The sequence below is a fragment of the Aquarana catesbeiana genome, linkage group LG08 (assembly GCF_042186555.1).
Source record: "Aquarana catesbeiana isolate 2022-GZ linkage group LG08, ASM4218655v1, whole genome shotgun sequence".
In the NCBI taxonomy this organism is placed as follows: domain Eukaryota; kingdom Metazoa; phylum Chordata; class Amphibia; order Anura; family Ranidae; genus Aquarana; species Aquarana catesbeiana.
The window spans coordinates 46,819,323-46,846,585 of record NC_133331.1 but is presented as its reverse complement, the minus strand read 5'-3'; the positions used below and the strand labels follow the sequence as shown (position 1 = coordinate 46,846,585).

At 39.9% G+C, this 27,263-nt stretch overlaps 1 protein-coding gene across 2 annotated transcripts; it reads left to right on the top strand.

The window, feature by feature from the left end:
• The first annotated feature begins 1,704 nt into the window (after window positions 1–1,704).
• EMX2 (empty spiracles homeobox 2) lies at window positions 1,705–11,716 on the top strand. 2 transcript variants are annotated; one of them, XM_073595134.1, is made up of 3 exons: window positions 1,757–2,278; window positions 7,614–7,798; window positions 11,151–11,716. In XM_073595134.1, exons 1-3 carry the CDS (start codon window positions 1,918–1,920, stop codon window positions 11,316–11,318), a joined length of 714 nt encoding a protein of 237 aa, XP_073451235.1. In that variant the 5' UTR covers window positions 1,757–1,917; the 3' UTR covers window positions 11,319–11,716. The 2 variants fall into 2 exon arrangements, with proteins under 2 accessions (XP_073451236.1, XP_073451235.1); XM_073595135.1 differs by lacking the exon at window positions 7,614–7,798 and having other exon boundaries at window positions 1,705–2,278.
• Window positions 11,717–27,263: the final 15,547 nt, after the last annotated feature.

The following is a 27,263-nucleotide window of genomic DNA, read 5'->3' as shown; positions in this document are numbered from 1 at the left end:
TGACATTCCGGTCTTTGTCCATAGGGTTCAATATTGAGCTGGCCCACTCTTTGCAGCTATACCAGCTTCAACTCTTCTGGGAAGGCTGTCCACAAGGTTTAGGAGTGTTTATATGGGAATGTTTGACCATTCTTCCAGAAGCGCATTTGTGAGGTCAGGCACTGATGTAGGACAAGAAGGCCTGGCTTGCAGTCTCCATTCTAATTCATTCCAAAGGTGTTTGTATTGGGCTGAGGCCAGTCAAGTCCCTCCACCCCAAACCTGCTCATCCATGTCTTTATGGACCTTGCTTTGTGCACTGGTCCAAATCATTTGGTGGAGGGGAGATTATGGTGTGGGGTTGTTTTTCAGGGGTTGGGCCTGTCCCCTTAGTTCCAGTGAAGGGAACTTTTAAGGCGTCAACATACTAAGACATTTTGGACAATTTTATGGTCCCAACTTTGTGGGAACAGTTTGGGGATGGCCCCTTCCTGTTCCAACATGACTGCTCACCAGTGCACAAAGCAAGGTCCATAAAGACATGGATGAGTGAGTGTGGGGTGGAGAAACTTGACCAACCTGCACAGAGTCCTGACCTCAACCCTGCGAGCCAGGTCTTCTTGTCCCACATCAGTGCCTGACCTCACAAATGCACTTCTGGAAGAATGGTCAAACATTCCCATAGACACACTCCTAAACCTTGTGGACAGCCTTCCCAGAAGAGTTGAAGCTTGTATAGCTGCAAAGGGTGGGCCAACGCAATAATATTAAAGACTGAGATGCCATGAAAGTTCACGTGCATGTAAAGGCAGGTGTCCCAATACTTTTGATATATATATATATATATATATATATATATATATATATATATATATTAAGAGAAAGAGACACAGATATTTAGAGGCACTGTGCATGCATATAGAGCAGCACTGTACAGATATATGGGTGGATGATACATATATACATATATATACAGAGAGAGGGACAGACAAGATACATGTGATGAATTGTGTAGATACATGGGAGGTATGATCCTGATATATGGAGGAAATATGTGGGTTATACAAATATATAAGGGACACATGTTTGGATATATGAGGGGAGACATTATAAAGATACATTTGGGGCATTTTACATATATATTGGGTGACATTGTACAGATAGGTAGGCAGTATGATACAGATACAGTATATAGGGGCCATGTACAGAGATATTGTGGAAATGAAGAAGTTATTTTGAAAATGTTGGTGTTTTACAAAATAGGGGGTATATTTCCATTACAGGTAATATGCAGACAGATGTGTATTGTGGAGTAGTGGGATCAGTAGTCATATCTGGTCTATGAATGAGGGGGGGGGGGACCCAGCACTCTATACAGAGCTAGTTGGGAATCTGAATTGCTGTGGGCGATGATAAATATGTATATCTAATATACAGGCAGGATACAGATGTATGGGGGGGGGGGGGGGGTTACAGATGAATGGGGGGGGGTACAGATGAATGGGGGGGGGTACAGATGAATGGGGGGGTACAGATGTATAGGGGGGCACAGAAGTATAGGGGGTACAGATGAATGGGGGGGTGTAGATGTATGGGGGGGTATAGATGTATTGAGGGGGGGTGGGGGCACGCATGAGTCTGTGCACACACAGAGTGGAGATGGAGGAGGAGACAGTTTCGGCCTCATTAGAGCCCCGGGTGTGGCAACTCCTGGTTTCTGCAGCTGTCCGGATCCGTTCCGTGTTTTTCCTCCTCCTGGGTGTTCGGGCGTCCAATGAGCGGGCGCAGGAAGCTGGTGTGTCATTAGTGGGGCACACACACTCTCAGACACACACACACACACACAGACGGTCGGACACAAGTAGTCGAAGGTCTGGGATGGAGGAGTTGCAGTGACCCCGCCGGTGCCCACCGATCTGCAGATCCCCCCGGGCCACCATGTTTCAGCCCGCTCCCAAGAGGTGCTTCACCATCGAATCTCTGGTGGCCAAAGACAGCCCTGTCCAAGTCTCCCGAGCCGAGGAGCCCATCCGACCCGCCGCCCTCAGCTATGCCAACTCCAACCCGATGAACCCCTTCCTGAACGGCTTCCACCCGCCAAGCAGCCGAGGAGTCTACCCAAACCCCGACCTGATCTTCAGCGATCCCCCCAACCCCGTCCACCCGATGCCCACCGCCCTGGCACATCACCCGCTACCCAACAGCCCGCACCCCATCTTCACCTCCCAGCAGAGGGACCCCTCAACCTTCTACCCCTGGCTAATCCACCGGTACCGCTACCTGGGCCATCGCTTCCAGGGTGAGTCACCCACAAACTTTACTCCAAACTTTCCCAGGAGAGAGGGGGGCAATTCCGGGCGGACAGTGGGATACACATCCGGGTGTACAAAGAGATACAAATCCGGGCTTACAAAGAAGAGAAAGGAATACAAAGCTGGGTGTACAAAAGATTCAAATCTGGGTGTACAGGGGGATACAAGTCCGGGTGTACAGAGAGGTACAAATTCGGGTGTACAGAGGGATACAATTCCGGGTGTACAGAGGGATACACAGAGATACAAATCCGGGTGGACAGAGAGATACAAATCTGGGTGTACAGACAGGACAGAGAAAATACAAATCCGGGCATACAAAGAACAGAGGTGAATACAAATTTGGGTGTACAGAGATATACAAATCCGGGTGTACACAGAGATATAAATTCGGGTGTAGAGAGGGATAAAAAAACGGGTGTATAAAAGTATACATAATTGACCGAGGAGAGAGGGGTAGAAATTCGGCTGACAGCGAGAGAGTGGGAGGAATTCGGGTGTAGATTGGGGCGACAGTGTAACAAACCGGGTGTAGAGGGGAAATGAAAGGAAGAGTTTCAATGTAAATTTAGGAAACTTATACAAATTCGGGATTGCTTCAGTGTGAAAGGAATAAAAGATCGGGTGTAGTTTAGGGTGAGAGGGCTAAAAAAATTCTAACGCAGTTTAAAGATAAATAACAAATAGGGTGTCGTTTAGGTTTAGAGGAATATAATATCGGTGTGGTTTGGGGTGAGAAGTATAAAAAATAGGATGTATTTTACAGTGAAGAGGATTAAAAATCAAATAAAGTTTTGGGTGAGAGGGATTAATAAAGAACGGGTGTAGTTTAGGGGTGAGTCGAACGCTCTCTGAGTCCTAAACGAAATAAACAGAAGCTGCGAACAAAAACGAAAGTGAGAGAGAGAGACCTAAACTCACAGACTTCCCCTCACCCTACAATGTATTCCTCACCCTACACTGTATATGCAATGTATTTCTCACCCTACAATGTATGTACAATGTATTCCTCACCCTACAATGTATATACAATGCATTTCTCCCCCTACAATGTATGTACAATGTATTCCTCACCCTACAATGTATATACAATGTATTTCTCACCCTACAATGTATGTACAATGTATTCCTCACCCTACAATGTATATACAATGCATTTCTCACCCTACAATGTATGTACATTGCATTCCTCACCCTACAATGTATGTACAATGTATTCCTCACCCTACAATGTATATACAATGCATTTCTCACCCTACAATGTATGTACATTGCATTCCTCACCCTACAATGTATATACAATGTATTCCTCACCCTACAATGTATGCACAATGTATTCCTCACCCTACAATGTATATACAATGTATTTCTCACCCTACAATGTATTCCTCACCCTACAATGTATATACAATGTATTTCTCACCCTACAGTGTATGTACAATGTATGCCTTACCCTACAATGTATTCTTCACCCTACAATGTACATACAATGTATTCCTCACCCTACAGTGTATGTACAATGTATTCCTCCCCCCAAAATGTATATGCAATGTATTCTCCAGCCTACAATGTCTATGCAATTAATTACTCACCCTAAAATGTGTACACAATGTATTCCTCACCCTACCATCTAATATACAGTGCATTCGTCAACCTACCACCTATATACAATATATTCCTTTCTTCAACCCCACAATTTATGTATAATGCATTCCTTGCCTATACATTGTATTTCCCACTCTACAATTTATATACAATGTATTCTTCACCCTACAAGTTATGCACAGTGTATTATTCGCCCTACAATTAGATTGAATAGGAATTTCAGAATCGTCACACGATAAATTCGGTGAACATTCACTTCCAATCATGTGAAGTGATTTCCTGTATATTTATTCCATCTGCACATGGTTGGATATTAAAAGTGAGCACAGCTGCAAAACCAGCCTCTGATCTCCATCGCTCACCGTCCAATATACATGAATGTGTCCCTCTGTGCGATGGGGATCAGGCTGCTCACCCAGCAAAGTGAATGTTAGTAAATAAGGTGAAACTGTGTCCTCTTCTAATACTCCGATCATTTCTCACACACAGGTTCATCTTATTTACTCGCGTTTGCTACATAAACAACCTCTCCTGAAGTAAAGCATCCCATATTTATTTATGATTTATGGGCTGTATATTACTTACTCTATTTGTATACAGTGCATTTCTCACCCTATTATTTATATACAATATGTTCTTCACACTACGATTTGTTTACATTCTATTTCTCATCCTCCCATTTCTATACCACATATCTCTCACTATACTATTTATATATATATCTCACTCTACTGTATGTATATATATATATATATATATATATATATATATATATATATATATATATCACTCTATTATTTACGTACAATTTATCTGCCACTCTACTATGTAAATCCAAACCATTTCTCGCCCTATACAATATATCTCTCACCCCACGAATATATACAATATTTCTCTCACTGCACGAATATATACAATATATCTCTCACCATGCGATGTATATACGATGTATCTCTCGCTTTACGATTTCAATACACCGAATCTCCCTCCCTACAGTTATATACAATGAACCCCTCATCCCAGGATGATGTGCAGATAATCTCACACCTTCCGATTTATATAAATAAATGAATCTTTTTACCCTACAAATTTATACACAATAATTCTCTCACCCGATTATCTGTATGCAATGAATCTCGCTCTGTCCTGCAGTCGGTAGACGTTTTTAGGACAGAAGAGTAGTAACGAATATCAGGATAAATTATCACAAATAATGACAGTTTGTTCGACCGATTATTCGAACTTATTGGGGGATGAAAAAAAAATAAACAAAAATAAAAAGGGACATTATCTCCTCAGGAGAACTGTCCGATCCCTCCACAATACACAGGGAGATACAAGACGGTGTATATATATTTATATCGCTATTTTATATTATTATAAATAGATTGCAGAAAGATATTGAAGAAAACATTTCCTGATAATAGACAGCTGAGGCAATCCCATTCCTGCAAATTCAATTTCAATATGTAATTCAACCCATAATAATACTGATTGGATATAGCAGAGTTACAGAAACAAAATACTCTAGTGGATAGAGCAGACCGATCGGCCCACGAAATTGTATCTCCCTCTATATTATTTACTGTACATTCGACTAATATATATATATATATATATATATATATATATATATATATATATATATATATATATATATATATATATATTCATTCAGCTTTGTATTTTCCTCTGTAGTGGATATACAAAAATAACTGTTGTACAGTGGATATACAAACCAATCGATTTTTTGTGTCTCTTTATAAATTATTATTTTTTCGACTTATTGGGATTAGATAAAAAATGCATAACGTCCCCGGTGTGTATATTGCACTTCCTATGAATATATACTGAATTATATATATTGTATCCTATGGTGCTATATAGATTATGCATCTAAACCTGGATATATATATATATATATATAGATATATCTATATCTATATAAATATATATATATAGATATAGATATATATATATATCTATATCTATATATATATATATATATTTATTACATTATGTAGAATTGTTATCTCGTCTATAAGGTGCTCGAGAGATTCTAATTATTGTAAACGTTGGTTATAGAACACAGAAAATAGACTTGTCTGTTTATGTCTATATTAATACATAAATATTGATAATACATACAGTGAAAGTAATTGAATTATATGAAACTAAATTTATATATAGACGCATGTATTTCTAATCACGTATTCGGTATAGCAGTGAGGACTTGTATATATATGCAGATCCTATATGGGCTGTATGGACTCAGTATTACAAAGGTGGATTCAACTATAGATACAGAAGTGTATTGTATATGGCCTGTACATGGCCCAGTGTAATGTGACTGTACAGAGGAAGAATGAATGTATACATACAGATATGTATTCTATATGGCTTGTGCAGGGCTCAATATTATATAAGTGTACATATGAGATAAATGTACATGGATCCTATAGCCTGTACAGGGCTCAGTATTATAGAACTGTACAGAGGTGGGGTGAGTGTATAGATACAGATATGGGTTCTATATAGTCTGTACAGGGTTTAGTATTATATAAGTGTAGAGAGACCGGGTGAATGTGTACATACATATACAATGGCCTGTACATGGCTTAGAATTATATAGGTGTACTGTAAAGAGGTGGGATGACCGTATAGATATATATGTTTTCAGATGTGGGATGGATGTATACATAGATACGTGTACAGATCTTATATGGCCTGGGCCATATAGCAGATAAGGATCCTATATTGCCTGTATGGGACGCAGTATAATAAAACTGTACAGAGGTGGGATGAATGTATAGATACAGATATGGTCTCTATGTGGCCTGTACAGAGAAAGTATTATGTAGGTCAGTATTATGTAGGTGTACAACGGTGGGATGTATAGGAACATATATAGATTCTATATGACCTGTACAGGGCTGAGCTTTATACAGATGTACAGAGGTGGGGTGAATATAGGTACAGATATGGATCCTATATGGCCTGCACAGGGCTCAGTATAACTGTGCAGAGATGAATGTATACATACATATACAGAAACGTGTATATGGCCTGCATAGTGCTTAGTATAACTGTACAGTATACTTACATATACTGGTTCTTTATGGCCTTTACAGTGCTCAGAATAGCTGTACAGAGATGCAATGAATGAATTGTATATACATACATATCCTATATGGCCTGCACAGGGCTCAGTATTATATGTGTACATAGGTAGGATGAATGTGTACATACATATACAGATCCTATATGGCTTGCATAGGGCTCAGTATTATATGTGTACAGAGGTAGGAAGAATGTGTACATACATATCGATACCGATCCTATATGGCCTGCACAGGGCTCAGTATTATAGGTGTACAGAGGTAGGATGAATGTGTACATACATATATCGATCCTATATGGCCTGCACAGGGCTCAGTATTATAGGTGTACAGAAGTAGGAGGAATGTGTACATACATATACAGATCCTATATGGCCTGCACAGGGCTCAGCATTATAGGTGTACAGAGGTAGGAGGAATGTGTACATACATATACCGATCCTATATGGCCTGCACAGGGCTCAGAGGTAGGATGAATGTATACATTTATATAGAGATCCTAAATGACCTGTTCAGGGCTCAGTATACTGTGGAGAGGTAGGATGAATGTGTACATACATATACAGACCCTATATGACTTGTATTCTGACCCCTGCAGGCAATGACACCAGTGCGGAGAGCTTCTTACTGCACAATGCTCTGGCCCGGAAACCCAAACGGATCCGAACCGCCTTCTCCCCGTCCCAGCTCCTCCGGTTGGAGCACGCCTTCGAGAAGAACCATTATGTGGTGGGAGCGGAGAGGAAACAGCTGGCCCACAGTCTCAGCCTGACCGAGACCCAGGTACGACACCCTCCTAAACTATGTGAATCCAGAGCAACAACCCGCAATGTGAAGCCCAAACACTGAACACCACAAAGGGTGAGGCCAGCATGAGCCCGACACCTTAATGACGATCAGTTACGTTGTAACGGGAAAAGTGTGAAAATACACTGTATGGCTGTAGGGGTGACTACAGTTTATCACTGTAAAAGGTGAATAGTTAGTATCAATGTACACTGTCACCCTCTACACATTCTCACTGTAGTGGGCGAATAGTTACACTGTGTCACTGCAGAGAGTAGCCCGTACAATGTATCACTGTAGAATGTGAATAGTTACACTTTATTACCGGAGGGGTGAATAGCTACAGTGTATGGCTAAAGGGAGTGGATCATTGTAAGGGGTGAATAGTTAGTGTATCACTGTAGATGGTGAATTGTTACATTGTAACAATGGGAAAGGGGAATGGTTACAGTGTAGAACTGTAAGGGGGGGGGGTATGACCGTAGAGGGTGAATAGTTACAGTGAATAACTGTTTGGAGTGAATAGTTACAGTGTTTCGCCGTAGAGGGCGAATAGTTATTGTGGATACTGTATAGTTACAGTGTTTCACCGTAGAGAGCGAATAGTTATTGTGGTCACTGCAGGGGTGAATAGTTACAGTGTATCACGGTAGGAGGGAATAGTTACAGTATGACTGTAGAGGGTGAATAGTTACAGTGAATAACTGTTTGGGATGAATAGTTACAGTGTTTCGCCGTAGAGGGCGAATAGTTATTGTGGATACTGTATAGTTACAGTGTGTCACTGTTAGGGGTGAATAGCTACAGTGTATAACTGTAGGGGGTGGATAGTAGTTACACAGTATTACTGTAAGATTGGGACGGTGACTGTAAGGGGGTGACGAGTTAGGCTGTCTCACTGTCAGGATGAATAACACTTTATTTAAGTTGAATAGTTGTACTGTATCACTGTAGGGGGGGGGGGGAATAATTAGTTATACTAGGGAGTAAAGAGTTACACTGTACCATTGCAAGGTGAATATATAGTATAAAGTGTATCACTATGGGGTAAATAGTTATACCCCACTTACACTGTAAGAGGGTGAATAGTTACACTGTATGTGGGGGGGGGGGGGGGGGCGGTATTTCTTGGATTGGTATCAGCAAGTCTCCGTGATCGGTGTGTTTGCTCAATGAAGGATTGCATTGTTGGTGGAGAATGGGGAACCGAATATTTACTATACTTTTATTGTTATTGCCAGTTGGGTGAGGCTGCCATTGTGATATTCTTGAAGTCAGGCGATGAATGCGGACAAATCTGTGTGGTGTGTGTGTGTGTATATATATATATACTGTATGTGTGTGTGTATGTGCAATGTGTGAGCAGGTTGGTGCTGGGAGCGAAGTATTTATTGCTGGATGGAGATTCCTGTTCTGGGATGATGATTGTGATAAGCTTTGATGATCATCGTTGGTAGTAATAAAAACAATACTAGTGATGAGAGTGTGCGGGGTGATGGCAGGTGTTGGGGTGACCCTTCTCTGTAGGGGGGCACAGCCCGGAATCCCCCGCCCTACACAGACAGGACCCCCAGCCCGGGCAGATTAGAGGCTTTACTTATCTGTCAGCTGCAGACAGCCGACACTGCGGGGCCCCGACCTCATCTATTCCGGGGCCCCCTAAATCCATTATTGGAGGGGTGAGCTTGAGCTCTGCCTGGGATGGAAATAAAAATTTGTTTAGCAATGTTACATAGGAGCACAGTGCAACGTATACATCTGTGTGCGAAGGATATACCTGTGTGTTATATCAACTAATTACAATTACTGTAAAAAAAAAAAAATATATATATATATATATATATATGAATAATAATTAATAGACTAAAGATATCAGTTGGAGAAGTGTGCATTATACGCATGCACATTTTATATAGATGCATAATATATATATGTGTGTGTTATATATGTCTGGGTGTATAATATATAAGTGAATTATATGAAAGTATGATATGTATGGGTGTATAGAGTATATGTGTATAATATAAATGTGCAATATATGTATGCACATATATATGTAGACATGTATCATGTGTGTATATTTTATAAACATGTATTATATGTATGTTTTATACATACGTATGTGTATTATATAAGTGCATATTAAATAGATATGTATATTATATGTATGTGTGTATCATATAGTTGTGTATACTATGAATGTATGTATCATATGGAGGTGTATAATAAACGTGGATTATGCAGATTAGTGTGTATGTGTGCAGCATATAGATGTGTGTGTATTATACAAATATGGGTTTTATATGTGTGTGTGATTTATATAGATGTATATTATCTATGGGTATTATTTAGTTATGAATTATATGTGTGTGCATTATATAGATTATGTATTATATATGTGTGTATTATATAGATTATGTATTGTATGTGTGTGTGTGTGTATTATATGGATATGTGTTAAATAGATGTTTGTATTATATGTTTGTGTGTGTGTATTATATGAATATGTATTAAATGTATGTATTAGTGCATTATATGGATATGTATTAAACGTATATATTATATGTGTGTGTTATATGGATATGTATTATATGTGTGTGTATTATATGTATGAGTAGTAAGTGTATGTATTATATAGATAATGTATTATATATGTGTGTATTATATGTATGAGTATTATATAGATGTGTATACGTATGTGTTATTTAGATGTTTGTATTATAAAGATTGGTATTATATAGATGTGTATAATCTATAGGTGTGTGTTTTACATATGCATCTCCATGCGAATATAAATATATTCTTAAAAAAAAGAGATGTTACAGGCCGAAGTGTGTAACTTCTCTATATACAATTGGAGGACATTTATAAATATATATTTAGTTTGTTTTATGTCATATATATTGATCCTTCAGTCGAAGTATAATGGGGACAGAGCCGGCTATTAGTCTTGAACAGATAAAATATAAAGTAAGTACATGGAGAGGATTATTACTGCCGATCTCTCTGTGCGATAATAATGGACGTATCGATTATCTTATTGATTCGCACGAAAAAGGGAATATGTTGAGTGTCAGGTCGGGGGTCATAGCATCGATGTGCGATAATCCTGCAGGCAATCCGACACAGATCGCGCTCACTGGCGTCTGTTGATGGATGTGGTCGTTGTATTATCGGTGTACTATCTAATGAATGTATGGGGTTATCGATGAGAATGATGCTGCTGGCGGGTCTCTCTTTATTAAGAAGAATTTTTATTTTCGCCGGTTAGCATCCGTTGACAGCTGAGCTGTGTGTATGGACATAGGTGTGGAATCGTGTCTGATCTGTGCGATCTCTCCCCCAACAGGTGAAGGTCTGGTTCCAGAACAGAAGGACGAAGTTCAAGCGGCAGAAATTGGAAGAGGAAGGCTCCGACTCTTCCCAGAAAAAGAAGGGGGCCCACCACATTAATCGCTGGAGGCTCGCCACCAAACAGTCCAGTCCGGAGGAGATCGACGTCACATCGGACGATTAATCGCCAATTAGCACTTTGATGGACTTTTTATTTTTTCGTTTTCTACATCACAGCGGCGGCGGGTCCCCCCCCGGATTGCCCTGCCCCGGAGGGACGCCCTCCCCCCTCCTTACCCCGGACCTGGCTGGGGGGGGCTGACGGGACAGCTTTTTGCACTTGCAGTTTTGGATGGAGCCCCGGGGCCGATGTATGGATTGTGGCTGGAGAAACTTTGGAGAAGAAGACTTTTATTATTATTAATATTATTGGACGCTCGGTGACGCTGCGCCGGCGCTGCGACTTTTCTTGTCGCGCTTGTAGATATTTTTGTGTTTTGTGTTCACACCTGTCCGGATCTCCGATCTACTTCCGAGAAGTATGAGCTGTCAATATTTTGTCAATAAAGATCTCTCCCTATGTCGGCAGACTGGCTCTTGGCTCTGGATGTGGAGGGGCCCCTGGCCCTGCCATGGCCCCCATCCTTCCTCATTATTCGGCTCTCTAAAGGCCTTTTGTGAAAGTGCAAATCAGTGCAGGCAATTATCATGGCCGGGTATGGGGTGTTGGGAGGAGGAGGGGGGGGGGTTGTCCCTTTAATCTCTGTAATCCCTCATGAAGGGGGTGGGGGTCGCCCCGATAAGGCAGATTGCACCCACATCGCACGTGTCCCTGGAAATGGCGAACAACCTTCCAAACAAAATTATTAAAGTGGAAGGAAAAAAAGTTTTTTTCTCTGCTTCAAACAGATGCAAATTGCAGCATGAAAGGCCGCGTCTGTGTCCGCCTAGAAATTGTTTCCAATCTAGATAAGGAGGATTATTGCCTCTATACAGCCAGATCTGCGCACAATGCCATTATCGGCCATGAAAAGCTGCAGTACAAAGAGGGGGATTAGAGGGGCTGACAGGGGACGGGGGAGATTCATGGTAATGAGGTGACCCGGCTGTGTGTACCCCCCTCTCTGCAAATCCATTCACCACTCTGCCGGAGATAGATAATGGAGGTATGAAAGAGAGGGAGCAGACCTTTATCTGCCGACCGACACACACACACAGGGAGCAATCTGGGCACACCTATCTCCGGAGAGACACTGCCCCCCCCCCCCCCCACTTCACAACACTGTGTGTGTTTAAGATATATCTATATCTATATCTATCTATATATATATATAGATATATATATATATATAGATATATCTATATATCATGTACAACACCTCATCTATACTGAGCTGAAAACTGTATATCTATATATATTGCTCTGTATAAGATAGATAGATAGATAGATCGATCCTGTGCACTGACCCATCTATACCTCTTCTAGGTACACAATATATATATATATATATACTGCACTGTATACTGTGTGCAATAAATATATACACCTATGTCCCCATCTATACTGAGCTACGCACAAAATATACTGCTCTGTATACTGTATGCGTATTATATATACATCTACCCCTTGTATCCCCATCCATACAGAGCTACACACTATGGAGCTGATTTACTAAAGGCAAATAGACTGCGCACTCTGCAAGTGCTTTTGCTCCAGAGCTTAGTGAATGAAGGGAAGCTCTGCTGACTTCCATCATCCAATCATGTGCAAGCAAAACAGCAGTTTTTTTTAAATTTTCCCTACATGTGATTGGCTATTCTTTGTGAAAAGTGAAGCTTTAGCTCATTTACTAAGCTCTGGGGCAAATGCACTTGCAAAGTGCACAGTCTTTATTTGCCTTTAGTAAATCAACCCTTATATATACTTCTCTGCATTCTGTAGGTGTATTATATTATATATACAACTATCCCTTGTATCGCCATCTATACTGAGCAACGCACTATATATATACTGCCCCATATACAGAATTTTATAATATAAATATACACACTGCTATGTATACTGTAAGTGATATATATATCCAGATTACATTTATACCCACCCTGAGATAAATACTAAAAAAATACTTCCCCATCTATATGTGTGTATAGCTCAGATGCCAGGTTCCCTGCCTGTACCCACAAGTCTTCATCTGTATACATATGGTGACCCTCCTTCACTATACCAGGCACTACTTCTGTGTGTAGATACTCCACTTCTCCATAGGAAGAATGGCAGAACAGCTTCACCTACAGAGCCTTTCTCCTGATATTTTGTTCTGCAGGCTGGCCATACATTATAAAATTTTCTTGTACAAATTTCCTTTAGATTTACCAAAACCATAAAATATAAGCTTAATCCTAAACACAGTCAATTGGTTTGCAGCAGGCCCTTGCACTACATGCTTGAAGGTAAATCTAAAGGAAAAAGACAATTGTATAATAATTGTATATCTGACACAATGAGGCTGATTTACTAGATGATTTAGGAATATTCACCTAAATTGGGATTCACTTCAATTCATTTATTATGTAGAAATGAAATGAAACAGCAGGAATTTGCTTTCCACATGACTGGATAATTGAAGTGAATTTTCAGTCTTTTTCTTCGGTCTTTTTTTGGAGTGAATATTATCAAATCCATTACTAAAGTCACCCTCATTGTATTGATGTCTTGTGGTGCAGTCAGGTATAGTTGTATATAGCACTATACAGAGTTGTATACAGGTGTACAGTCAGGTATAGTTGTATATAGCACTCTTATTGGTGCATTGTCAGATATACTTGTGGATATCACTGTAGAGAGGTGAATGGTTGTGTATAGAAGCGCATAGTCAGATATAGTTGTGTAACGCACTGCAGAGGGCTATATAGTGATGTACAGCTGTATAAAGCTATGTTTAGTAGTGTTCAGGTAGCTGTGTATAGTTTTGAATAAAATTGTGTAGAGTTTGTGTACAGTGTTGTATGGTGTAGAGTTGTGTGTGCTGTTGTATAATTGTGTACAGTGGTGAAGAGTTGTGAATGGTGTTGTATATAGCTTTGTACATTGTTGTACAGTTGTATACAGAATTGTGTAACATTATATATTCCGTTTGAATAGTTGTATATAATTGTGTATAGGCTTGTAAAGCTGTGCACAGCATTGTATAAAGTTGGGTATACGTCTTGAACAACTGTGTACAGTGTTATATAGCATTGTATATAGCAGTGTTTTATAAAATGATGTAGTGTTGTAAATAGCTGTGTACAGTGTTGTATAGAATTGTGTAGTGTTGTAGATAGTTGTCTACAGTGTTGTATTAAACTGTGTCGTTTTGTGTATAGATGTGTACAGTGTTGCATGATTATGTTTATTGTTGTATAGAATTGTGTAGTGTTGTATACAGCTGTGCATAGAATTGTGTAGTGCTGTATACAGCTGTGTATAGAATTGTGCAGTGCTGTATACAGCTGTGTATAGAATTGTGTAGTGTTGTATACAGCTGTATATAGAATTGTGCAGTGTAGTATTGTATACAGCTGTGTATAGAATTGTGCAGTGCTGTATACAGCTGTGTATAGAATTGTGCAGTGTAGTGTTGTATACAGCTGTGTATAGAATTGTGTAGTGCTGTATACAGCTGTGTATAGAATAGTGCAGTGTTGTATACAGCTGTGTATAGAATTGTGCAGTGCTGTATACAGCTGTGTATAGAATTGTGTAGTGTTGTATACAGCTGTGTATAGAATTGTGTAGTGTTGTATACAGCTGTGTATAGAATTGTGTAGTGTTGTATACAGCTGTGTATAGAATTGTGTAGTGTTGTATACAGCTGTGTATAGAACTGTGCAGTGCAGTGCTGTATACAGCTGTGTATAGAATTGTGTAGTGTTGTATACAGCTGTGCATAGAATTATTTAGTGTTGTATACAGCTGTGTATAGAATTGTGCAGTATTGTATACAGCTGTGTATAGTATTGTGTAATGTTGTATACAGCTGTGTGTAGAATTGTGTAGTGTTGTATACAGCTGTGTATAGAATTGTGCGGTGTTGTATACAGCTGTGTATAGAATTGTGTAATGTTGTATACAGCTGTGTATAGAATTGTGCAGTGCAGTATACAGCTGTGTACATAATTGTGTAGTGTTGTATACAGCTGTGTATAGAATTGTGTAGTGTTGTACACAGCTGTGTATAGAATTGTGTAGTGTTGTATACAGCTGTGTATAGAATTGTGTAGTGTTGTATACAGCTGTGTATAGAATTGTGTAGTGTTGTATACAGCTGTGTATAGAATTGTGTAGTGTTGTATACAGCTGTGTATAGAATTGTGCTGTGTTGTATACAGCTGTGTATAGAATTGTGTAGTGTTGTATACAGATGTGTATAGAATTGTGCAGTGTTGTATACAGCTGTGTATAGAATTGTGTAATGTTGTATACAGCTGTGTATAGAATTGTGTAGTGTTGTATACAGCTGTGTATAGAATTGTGTAGTGTTGTATACAGCTGTGCAGTGTTGTATACAGCTGTGTATAGAATTGTGTAGTGTTGTATACAGCTGTGCAGTGTTGTATACAGCTGTGTATAGAATTGTGTAGTGTTGTATACAGCTGTGTATAGAATTGTGTAGTGTTGTATACAGCTGTGCAGTGTTGTATACAGCTGTGTATAGAATTGTGTAGTGTTGTATACAGCTGTGTATAGACTTGTGTAGTGTTGTATACAGCTGTGCAGTGTTGTATACAGCTGTGTATAGAATTGTGTAGTGTTGTATACAGCTGTGCAGTGTTGTATACAGCTGTGTATAGAATTGTGTAGTGTTGTATACAGCTGTGTAGAGTTGTATACAGCTGTGTATATAATTGTGCAGTGTTGTATAGAGCTGTAGATTTGTGCACAGTTGAGTCTGGCGTCTTCCTGTACAGGCCCCGGTAGTATTCCTCCAGTCAGGGGAATAAGACATTTTATTCCGCCCACTAATCACTGCTGATATAATAACAATGACTACTTTCTATAGGCTCCCTGTGGATTATAATGCACACAGACCGGCTGCTGTAATCATTCTGTATATTGCAGAATATAATGCCTGGGTCTCTGTCTATAATCACATAGGCTGCTTAGAAAAATGTGGATTATAATACCAGTTAATAACCCACATATATCCCTATGTGAATAGAGACATAGGCCATTCTAGCCATAATATGACAGGACCTCTTTATACTGGAGTACTTTGCCTCTCATATTTGTGCATGGAGCAGGGCTCCGCCTATATTTAAAATACAGATTTTGGATAGGATATATCTCTTGTAATATTATGGCCCTGGCCAGATATATCCATTCCTATATACCTTCATAATAATGCTGAGTCTGGATACTTAGAATTTATAGGAAATCCCCCCCAGGTATGTTGTATACCTGGGTGACTGTATTATAAATACTTTAATATAAACATATATGCAAACTATATATATATATATATATATATATATATATATATATATATATATATATGTAGTGAATAGCTGTATATAGATACTATTTTGTTGTAGAATTTTGGTATATATAAATATATATATACCCCACTGACATTGATGCTATTACACCCCATCGTATCCCTTTTATATATATTTACAGCTCCCTAACCCCCTGTACAAATAACTGTAATCATAAATATGGACACAAATATTACCTCATTCCTGTCTATGTATCCAAAATAATATATATTAATATATAATACGTAGGAAAAAAAAAATATAATACTATGTATTAGGATTCACTTTTCCCACCTCAAAAATATCAATATGGAAGTCAAATAATTCCCTGGATGTTAATTCACTATTGAATAAAATGAAATGTAACATATAATATTACACACACACATATAAAAAGATTTCCAGCTGACCATGGCTGGGATGAAAGTACGATATGGGGTAAAATTCTGTATAATGACAGACACTTTCTGTGACGCTGCCACTTCTGTCATTGTGCAGTGTTAGTTTTTTTATTTGATATATTATTTATATTCTATTTGTCATTTTTATAAAGAAAACAGTAAAAAAGATACTTAAACGTGACACTTATCACCTCTAATCGTCCACAAGTGTTTTTTGTAACAGCTCCAAATTTCTTTTCTGTCTGTAATTTTATTTTTTTAGCAGAGACATTAAGCCAATCCCTTAATTAGCTCAGCTCTACATTCCCATTATGGGGTAGAATTTTCTATTCAGCAAACAAATATGAATATAAATACCTAACACATGTTCTAATTATAGAATTTTTTTTGTTGTAGTTATAATGGAAAAATGGCTTAAACTTTATTTAAGCCCTCTGTTCTCAAGTATAACTAACAGAATGTGTGGATATGTATATATGTGTGTGTGTGTATATATATATATATATATATATATATATACATATATACACACACACACACACACACACATATATATATATATATATATATATATTTACTATTATTATTATTATTCAGGATTTATATAGCGCCAACAGTTTGAGCAGCACTTTACAAAATGAGGGTAGACAGTACAGTTACAATACAACTCAATACATACACCACATAAAGGACAAGTAAATAAGAGTATTCCTGCCCTGGCTAGAGGAGAATCCATAGAAAGAAGCCCTTTTCAGTCTGCCATGTGACATTTCTATATTTTACATTAAAAAGTATCTTAACAAAATTCTACAGAAATATTCTCCAGCCTTTGTTTTACATTTATTATTCACCCATGGTAACAGTTATTAAAAAAATCCCTAATAATCGACCCAATATCATATATCTATAAGTTGTGTTCATGGAATCAGCTCTCCCCTCTGGCTGGGAAAATAATTGTCATATGTGGTGACAGTCTGACCATTTTATTAAATCTATCGATCGATCTATCTATCTATCTACACACACACACACACACACACACACACACACACACACACACACACACACACACATATATATATATATATATATATATATATATATATATATATATGTATATATATATAAATTTGGAGAAAGAGAAACAGAAGACACCAGGGTTCTACGGACAGATGTTCATTAAAACTGCTTGGGGCTACATTTTGTTTTGTTATATAATAATAATAATTGTAAATAATAACATTAAGAAGGGATATGTTTATTAAACAGTGAATATTACATTCACCAAATATTTACTGCAGGTCGATCTTCTCAGTGAATGTGTTTTAAATAAGGCCTCATTCACACAGGCAATGACCTATATGCAATTATATACGTTTGTAGGACATTTCTAAATGCATATAATTACATGTAATGATTAAAAAAAAAGAAACTCACCTCCCCTCACAGGAGCCAATGACTTCACCTGTTCTTCTTCAGGGTTCTGGATATCTTCGGCCACATTGATTGGCCGGGACGGAACACTGTAACTATCATGCATTGCACAGCCCAGTGTACATTCTAAGTAAAGATGGCAAACAGGCAGGTAACTTTGTTTGAATGCAGAAGAAACATAATGTGTCTTCTGCAATATGGAGCCGGTCTGCATTTTTTTTTGTTTTTCATTTTTCTGTGCATTCATTTTAATCACATTTAGGAAAAATATACATTTTTGCTAGACACTCTGAATACATGTAAACACATTCATTTGGAGAGAAAAGTATAAAGGCAAACACTTCCCAGATCAATTTCTCCTGCATTTAAACAAAACAAACGCTGTATGAACAAGGCCTTACTGTTACTGTTACCTGTGAAATGCTGGTGCATGCCACCTTTACTGATTTATAAATTTGCCCCTAAGAATAACAATAATAATAATAATAAAGGATTTCAAAGTGAACCTGTCAGATATGTGGTCACATGACAGCACTCTCCAGCAGACTGGCACAGCAGAAATCATTTTCACATTAATTCTGCTATTGCCAAGTAACTAGCAATGGAAAATCTGCAATTTTGGTGCATTTTATTAAAATCTTTGGCTCTATAGCAGGCCACATTGGCTCAGAATCTGTGGACAGTATTTATTCAATAATGGAGTCGCCCAGTTTTTATTATTTCAGTGCGGACAAACCCTAAGAAAATAACTACTCTATCTACTGAGTTAATGGCTGCATGGATACTGACAGGTTCTCTTTAATGGAATTCTATGGTCACGGCATACACTTTAATTTTTAGAACATCAGCATTGTAACAGCAATACAAAGCAAAGTCTCCTTTCATGTTGTGAGTTCTGCCTGTCTGTTGGCTGTCTCTTTTTACAACTCCCTGGATTCCTTGCATGCTTTTCAGCTTCTCCTCTGCAGTTTACCTTTTGTTTTTTAAGGACTACATATCCCATGGTACCTTGCTGCCTGTGAGCTGTGATTTCTGTACTGACACCGCCTTCTGGAACTCCTCCTCTCAGCACCTCTGTAGATCAGAAGGCAGGCTCTGTGAAATGTGTGGCACAGCAGTGCCTACTCACAGGGTATAGTGAATACGTGTCACAGAATTCAAGGATAATAAATGTGTACAAACAAAGTAAGTTAACAACTTCAAGACCATTCAGATGAATAGGAGTAGGATAGAAATAATTGAAATACAATGTGGAAATGAATATATAATTTTTACATTTTGACCATAGATTTGCTTTAAGGAATCACAACAACAGATTCCAATAGCTTACCCAGCACTAATAAAGCCACATATGTTCCACAACTGGACAGGATGATTACTGTGAGAATAAGAAGGGAAAATGTAGCTTTGGCATGACATTTTTAGACATTTCTTTTAATTGTAAGTTAAAGTGGTTGTAAAGGTAGAATATTTAATACCTTAGTAAGGTAAAATAACTTTCTATTGTCAGTATCCCCCTAGACCCCCCCCCCCTAAAAACCTGAGCCCATTCTCGATCCAGTGCTGTGCCTGAGAGCAGTGTTTCCCTCCCCACTGGGCAGAATGATAGCAGCAAAAGCCATTGGCTCCTGCTGCTGTCAATTATACCCTGTGACAAGGGAGCTGGGGATGGGGCCGAGCCACGCTGTCAGTGTCTATGGATAAAGGCAGCGCAGCTCAGGTTTGAGCCCGCAGATGTGCCACCATTGGAAGCGGCTTCCTATGGTGGCACGCTGAGAAGAGGAGGAGCCAGGAGCGCCAGCGGGGGAACCCTAGAAGAGCAGGATCTTGGCTGCTCTGTGCAAAACCATTGCACAGAGCAGGCAAATATAACATGTATATTATTTAAAAAGAAAATCCTTTACAGTCACTTTAAGATATAATTGTGGCATTATATTTAGTTATATGGATAATACAACATGCAGAATCTGGTATAAATATGTGTGTAGCTCGAGCCAGACTCAGCGATAATAAATTAGAATCACTTGCAGAATTGAGTGATAGTGATTTGTGGGGAGATCCGTCATCAAACACTGAAAGTAACGAAAGCGACAGTTCTGCAACTGAGCAAATTTCAGTGTTTTTGATTTGATTACATTATTGAATCATTTTTATTATTATTATATTATTATTTGTTATAATTATTTATAGTTATTTATTATATTATAATTTTTGATTTCGGTTTTCAAACTTTACCATACCCGGGATGTCTACTAGACTCTTGTTTGGACAGATTTAAGTGAGTTATTCCTAAGAATTACAGGCCTACAATATAAAACGCCAAATTTCTGTGCAAAATAATTGTACCGCTTTCAGCAGCAAAAATCTGAAATAATCATACTGCCAGGGAGGTTAATGTACAGCAAACACTCCCAACTGTAAGCTCATTGAGGGCATGGTTTGATGTGAATTTACAATACGTAAAGTGCTACAATGGTATATAGATACATGTAATAAATTATATTTACTGAGTGCCCTTTACCAGAAGCCATCCATAAAATGGATAGACCAGCCTTTCTCAGCCAGTGTTCATCTTAAGGATGCTAGGGATTCATTGAGCAGTGAGCAATGAAGAATTGATCTCCTACCTAAAATGACCACCAATGGAAGAAGGAAAATTTCCATTGACCACCAATGTAGGGTTACAATGACCACCAATGTTACGCCACAATTTGCACTATATGAATATTTTTGGGTTGTTTTTTTATTATACAATGAATTTAATTGCTGAAAATAATTTTGTCAAATACATCAGGTGGGTGTTAAAAAAATAACTGGCCAAGGTATTGAATTCCCTAGGTATGCCACATTCTTTATTTCATTTAAACCTTGGTACAATTTACTAATCATGCTAATGTACCATGAGCTGTAGGTAATTATTTCAAGGGTTCCTCGGATGTAAAAAATGTAGAAAAAGGCTGGTATAGACAGCACTCTCTATATTAAAAGCTCCCTTGTGCCTATCCATATCTCCAATCCTGACACTCAGTAGTTTTCCTATAGAATGTATAAACAGTGCCCTCTATATTCGGAGCTCCCTTATGCCCCTCCATCCCTCTAATCCTGACACTCAGTAGATTTACTATAGGACACAAAGCTGTAGTTCTGCTGAATCCTCCCGCAGTGGCGCTGGCTGTAGCAAAGCATTGTGTCCCCAGCAGCAGTGAGGGCACAGTTGCTCGAGTACCCAGCTTTAAAGGCCAGCACAAACCTGAATTTTACACCGTAACTATTCCAACTGAAAGACAGGACTGCTGCAGGAACACTGAACAAGTCTTTGGTAACTATTGGTGGCATATTAGGCGCTCCAGCTTTGCATCATTCCATCATTAAGGAGCGATAATAAAGATTTAGAATTCTTTCTTTGCAGCTGGAGAATGTTCATTTTGGATTCTTTTCACCCAGTGGAAAAACAGTGTTCACCCTCTTAGGCAGGGGCGCAGCAGATCCACAGCTCTATAGCACATCGTAGTGGCAGACTAGAGAGTGTAGGAAATTTCATTCAGTGCAGCAAGTGTAAAAGATAGCAGCAAGTGTGGCGGTGACCAGTGAACCCCTCCCTATTCTAAAATGACCCCTCGCAGGATGGCAACTTTACTATCATGTAATAGATATCTCACAGAGAACACTGCAGCATGCTACAGCTTTTATAGAGAAAGAGCAAAGTGTGTTGAAACTCATGGCAAATATGCACAAGATGTGGAATTTTATATTGCCTGCAGTGTATGTGGCCTCACCCCAGCACGTAATGTCTACCCTTAGGGTCAGTTATAGTACATCTTCACACTCTAGTCTTGGCTATAATGCCAAACTTTGATGTCTGTAGAAATAAGATGTCAGTGAGAATGTACATAGAAGGGAAATGTATAACTGCAACCTCTTACACTTGACCCTTGTGCCATCCTCCGGGGATATCCCAGTCATTCGTGTCTAGAAATGATTTCGACCTCTAATCTTTTGGAGAATCTGAAAGCTCCTCTGAGGGTCAGCGTAATCCTCCAGCCACTGCTGTCTAAATAAAACAAGAAAACAGAAAACTTGGATTTTCTTTTGCAGCCTAAAAAAAGTGTCCTGTGCTTGAGGAAAAATAAAAATAGTACAGGTTCTGCTCCCAAAAGCGTAAATCCTACAATACCCCAGATAATATTTATTGCCTATACTCTGTATCCTGGGACAATGTAAAGCCTAAATACTGTACCTATAACTTACCTGAATACCCAAATACCTGGAACAATTGAACACCTGAATACCATGCCTATAACATACCTGAATCCATTGATACCCAGGACAGTATAACAATTAGATAACGTACTTTTACCTGAATTCATCAATACCCAGGATAATATAATGCCAAAAGACCATACCTGTAACATACCTGAATCCTCAGTTACCCAGGACAATATAATGCCTAAATACTGTACCTATAATATACTGTACCTGAATCCACCGAAACCCAGGATAATATAATGCCCAAACACCGGATCTATAACATACTGTACCTGAATCCTCTGAAACTCAAAACAATTCAATGGTTTAATACCATACCTATAAGGGCTTGCTCACACTTGACTAAATTTATGACGCTCAACAAACGCTCCTATAGCGTTTGTATGGTGTTAGTATGGGCGTCAGACAGGCGTCAATGAGCTTTAGAATGGGGCATTTTCCCTAAACACCCTATGCGCGGTTTTGTAGCGGTTGATGAGCGTTAAAACTGCTCCACAATGGAAAGTGACAGAAATAAACAAATTTTAACGCGCCGCAATCGCACCAAAACCACTCCGGGAACGCCTGCCAGAGCGTTTGCGGAGCGTTACCATGGAGTTGAATGGGAGGCATTGAAAGGCTTTAAGCGCCTCCTGACTCGACATGAGGCTTCAATTTTGAAGCGACGCGACGATAACGCTTAGTGTGAACAGCGCAATGTGCTGTCTATTATATCTTGTGCATAGGTGTTTGAGGGGCATTTAAAACACCTGTCAAACGCCTCTCAAACAGCTGCTCTCAGAGCCCTTTCACAGCTGCGGCCTCTTTACTGTAGTTTTAGCGGCGCTGTTCGGCCACTGGCAGGGCGATTTTAACCCCCGCTAGCGGCCGAGGAAAGGGTTAATAGCGGCCGTAGAAGTAGAAGAACAACAATGGCGCCACTCTAAGTGCAGTATTAAAACAAATTTAATGAGTCATAAAAACAGGTACTTACAAAAGTACAAGTATTCAGGCATGTAAGTGCTGGGCAGGAAATGCCAGGTGTCCCAGGGGTTTGTTCCGGTCACGTCCTCAGATGTTGTTCCGCTCGGAGACGGGATGTGCTGCTGTATGGGCGGCAGATCCGGCTGCTGGAACGCACTGTGTGTGACGTGTGGATCTGTGGGAACGAAGGCACTTCCGGGTCTATGCAGGGGTGACGAATAGGCGACGCGTTTGCGGAGCTGCGCTCCTTCCTCAGGCCTGCATAGACCCGGAAGTGCCTTCGTTCCCACAGATCCACACGTCACACACAGTGCGTTCCAGCAGCCGGATCTGCCGCCCATACAGCAGCACATCCCGTCTCCGAGCGGAACAACATCTGAGGACGTGACCGGAACAAACCCCTGGGACACCTGGCATTTCCTGCCCAGCACTTACATGCCTGAATACTTGTACTTTTGTGAGTACCTGTTTTTATGACTCATTAAATTTGTTTTAATACTGCACTTAGAGTGGCGCCATTGTTGTTCTTCTACTTCTACAGTTCGCAGAGGATTGCTTCTTCTTTAACAACAGGGCTGCCTTCTACAATTGCTTTTAATGGACTTTAATTCAGTTTTATATTGGACAGCAACATCCTACAGTTGCTGATGTTTAAAACACCGTTTATATTTACCATTTCAGATTGTCATTTTATGTTATAAGTTATACAGCACCCAATCACCCCATCCACTGTTCACAAGTAGACCTATCACTGCTGTCTGACCATATTGAATATAGCGCTCACATCCACATGTTTAATAGCGGCCGTGTAGCACCGCTGCCGCAGCGGTCCCCGTTCATTTTAATGGGCAGGAACGGTGTATACACCGCTCCTCCACCGCCCCAAATACGCTGCTTGCAGGACTTTTTTAACATCCTGCCAGCGCAGCGCCCCAGTGTGAAAGCACTCGGGCTGGGACTGCAGATGAGGTGCTTTACAGGGGCTATTTTTAGTGCTAAAGCGCCTGAAAAACGCCTCCAGTGTGAAAGGGATCTAAATGCCAGTGTGAACTCAGCCTAACATACCTAATTCCTTTGATTAACACCTAAATACCATACCTATAATATACCTGAATGCTCCAAAACACAGAACTATATAACACCTTAATATCATACCTATAATGTACCAGAATCCCCAATAGCTGACACAGAAAAACACCTTAATACCATACCTATAACATACCTGAATTCTCTGACACTCAAGGCAATATAATCACTAAACGCTGTGCCTATAACACACCTGAATCATCCAAAATACAGAACAATATAACACCTTAAAGTTATGGTAATGGATTTTTTTTCTTTAAATAACAAACAACTTTATACTTACCTGCTCTGTGCAGGGGTTTTGAACACAGCAGCCCCAAACCTCCTCTTCTCGGGTCCCCCGCTGGTGCTCATGGCTCCTCCTCTCTGTCCAGTGCCCCCACGGGAAGCCCCTAATCATGGGGTTCCCGAGCCCTGCTGCTGCATCCATAGACACATACACTGGCTTTGATTGACAGAACTGGGAGCCAATGGCTCAGCAAAACCTGTGAGACACGGAAGTGAGGGGAGAGAGGAGGTCCAATGAGGGCTCAGGTAAATATAAGCAGGGCCGGTGCTACTACTAGGTGAACTAGGCAGCTGCCTAGGGCGCAGCCATGGCCAGTGCCACATTCCTCTGCTGTCACCTCCTCATCCTCGGTGGATGTCACCTCTAAAGCTGCTGCAACACACATCACATGGGGGTATAGTCTATACAGGGCAGTGTGTGCGGGAAGGGGGTGTAGGGTTAAAGGGGGAAGTGTATACAGGAAAGGGGGGTGTAGGGTTGAAGGGGGCAGTGTGTACAGGAAGGAGGGTGTGGGGTTAAAGCATGCTGTCCAAAAAAAGTGCAGGAGCTACTTTTGGGTGACATGCTTCACGCGATGCGGGTTGCCATGACTGCAGTGCGATTTATCACGCGACAATCATGGCAGAACCACACCACGATTTTAGGTTCCTTTCAAATGAATGGCATGTCAAATGTGTGTTCTTCGATTTGTCATTCACACCTCGCCACTTTGAAATCATGGGCAGAATCGCGGCAAATCTGATGCAAATGCAGCCTTGATCCAATAAAACCTGAGAAAATGTAACGCCCAAAAACTGTACTTATAACGCACCTAAATCCTCTAAATCCCAGCATAATGCAATCACTAAATACTGCATCTATAATGTATCTAAACCCTCCGACCCCCGGGAAAATAGAATGCTTATGCACCTGCACCCTCCGATAGCCAGAACAACATAAAATAATCTAATATTAATGCAACAATAAAATCTAAAATAAAAATATATAGACGTTTTGGTCCCAACATACAGAATGTTTGAAGAGTCCCTGAATTCTCTGAAACCCGGAACCATGTAATACCAGAAAATGACCACCATTTTCCCCCTGAAATTTCTGTGAAAATCATGAGATTCAACGAGAGAGCAAACGGGGATGCAGAAATGAAGGTGATTTTTTGGTGGTATTTAAGGGTTGCAATAGGCAGTAAATGTCTCCTGAGGGTTGCAGAAGCTCCTTTAATCTAACCTGAACCTGTTCTTGTGCCAAAGATAAACAGCCCCCCATTAGACTTGTGAAACTAAAAACCAAACTAAAAGTGCCCAAAAATCAGATATGTGCTGGGACAGCAGCACTCATATTTAACTGGGTGCAAAAAACGTAAAAGGTATCTAAATAAGACTGTGTTGCGCTGTCTCTTTAAATTATGATTACCAAAAAATTGCAAAACTCTAGAACTCATATAATTACTTCTATCAGCTTTACCATTAACATACAGTGGATATAAAAAGTCTACACACACCTGTAAGACCCCTTTCACACTGAGTGCATTTTTCAGGCGCTATAGCGTTAAAAATAGCGCCTGCAATCCGCCCTCAAACAGCTGTAGCATTGTCTCCAGTGTGAAAGCCCAAAGGCTTTCACACCGGAGCGCTGTGCTGGCAGGACGTCAGGAAAAGTCCTGTCAGCAGCTTCTTTGGAGTGGTGAAGGAGCGGTGTGTTTACCGCTCCTCCACCGCTGCTCCCCTTTGAAATCAATGGGGCAGCGCTGGGATACCGCTGGCAAAACGCCGCTATTGCGGCGCATTGCGGGCGGTTTTAACCCTTTCTCGGCCGCTAGCGGGGGGTAAAAGCGCCCCGCTAGTGGCCGAAATGCGCCGCAAATCCGACGGTAAAACGCCCCTATAAATAGCAGCGTTTTACCGCCGACATTATAGGTGGCTCGGTGTGAAAGGGGTCTTAAAATATCAGGTTTCTGTGATGTAAAAAAATGAGACAAAGATAAATAATTTCAGAGGGGGGGGGGGAGTAAAAGTAAAGAACTAAAATATTGTGGATGCATAAGTGTGCACACCCTCTTATAACTGGGGATGTAGCTCTGTTCAGAATTAAGCAATCACATTCAAACTCATGTTAAATAGGAGTCAGTACACACCTGCCATCATTTAGAGTGCCTCTGAATAACCCCAAATAAAGT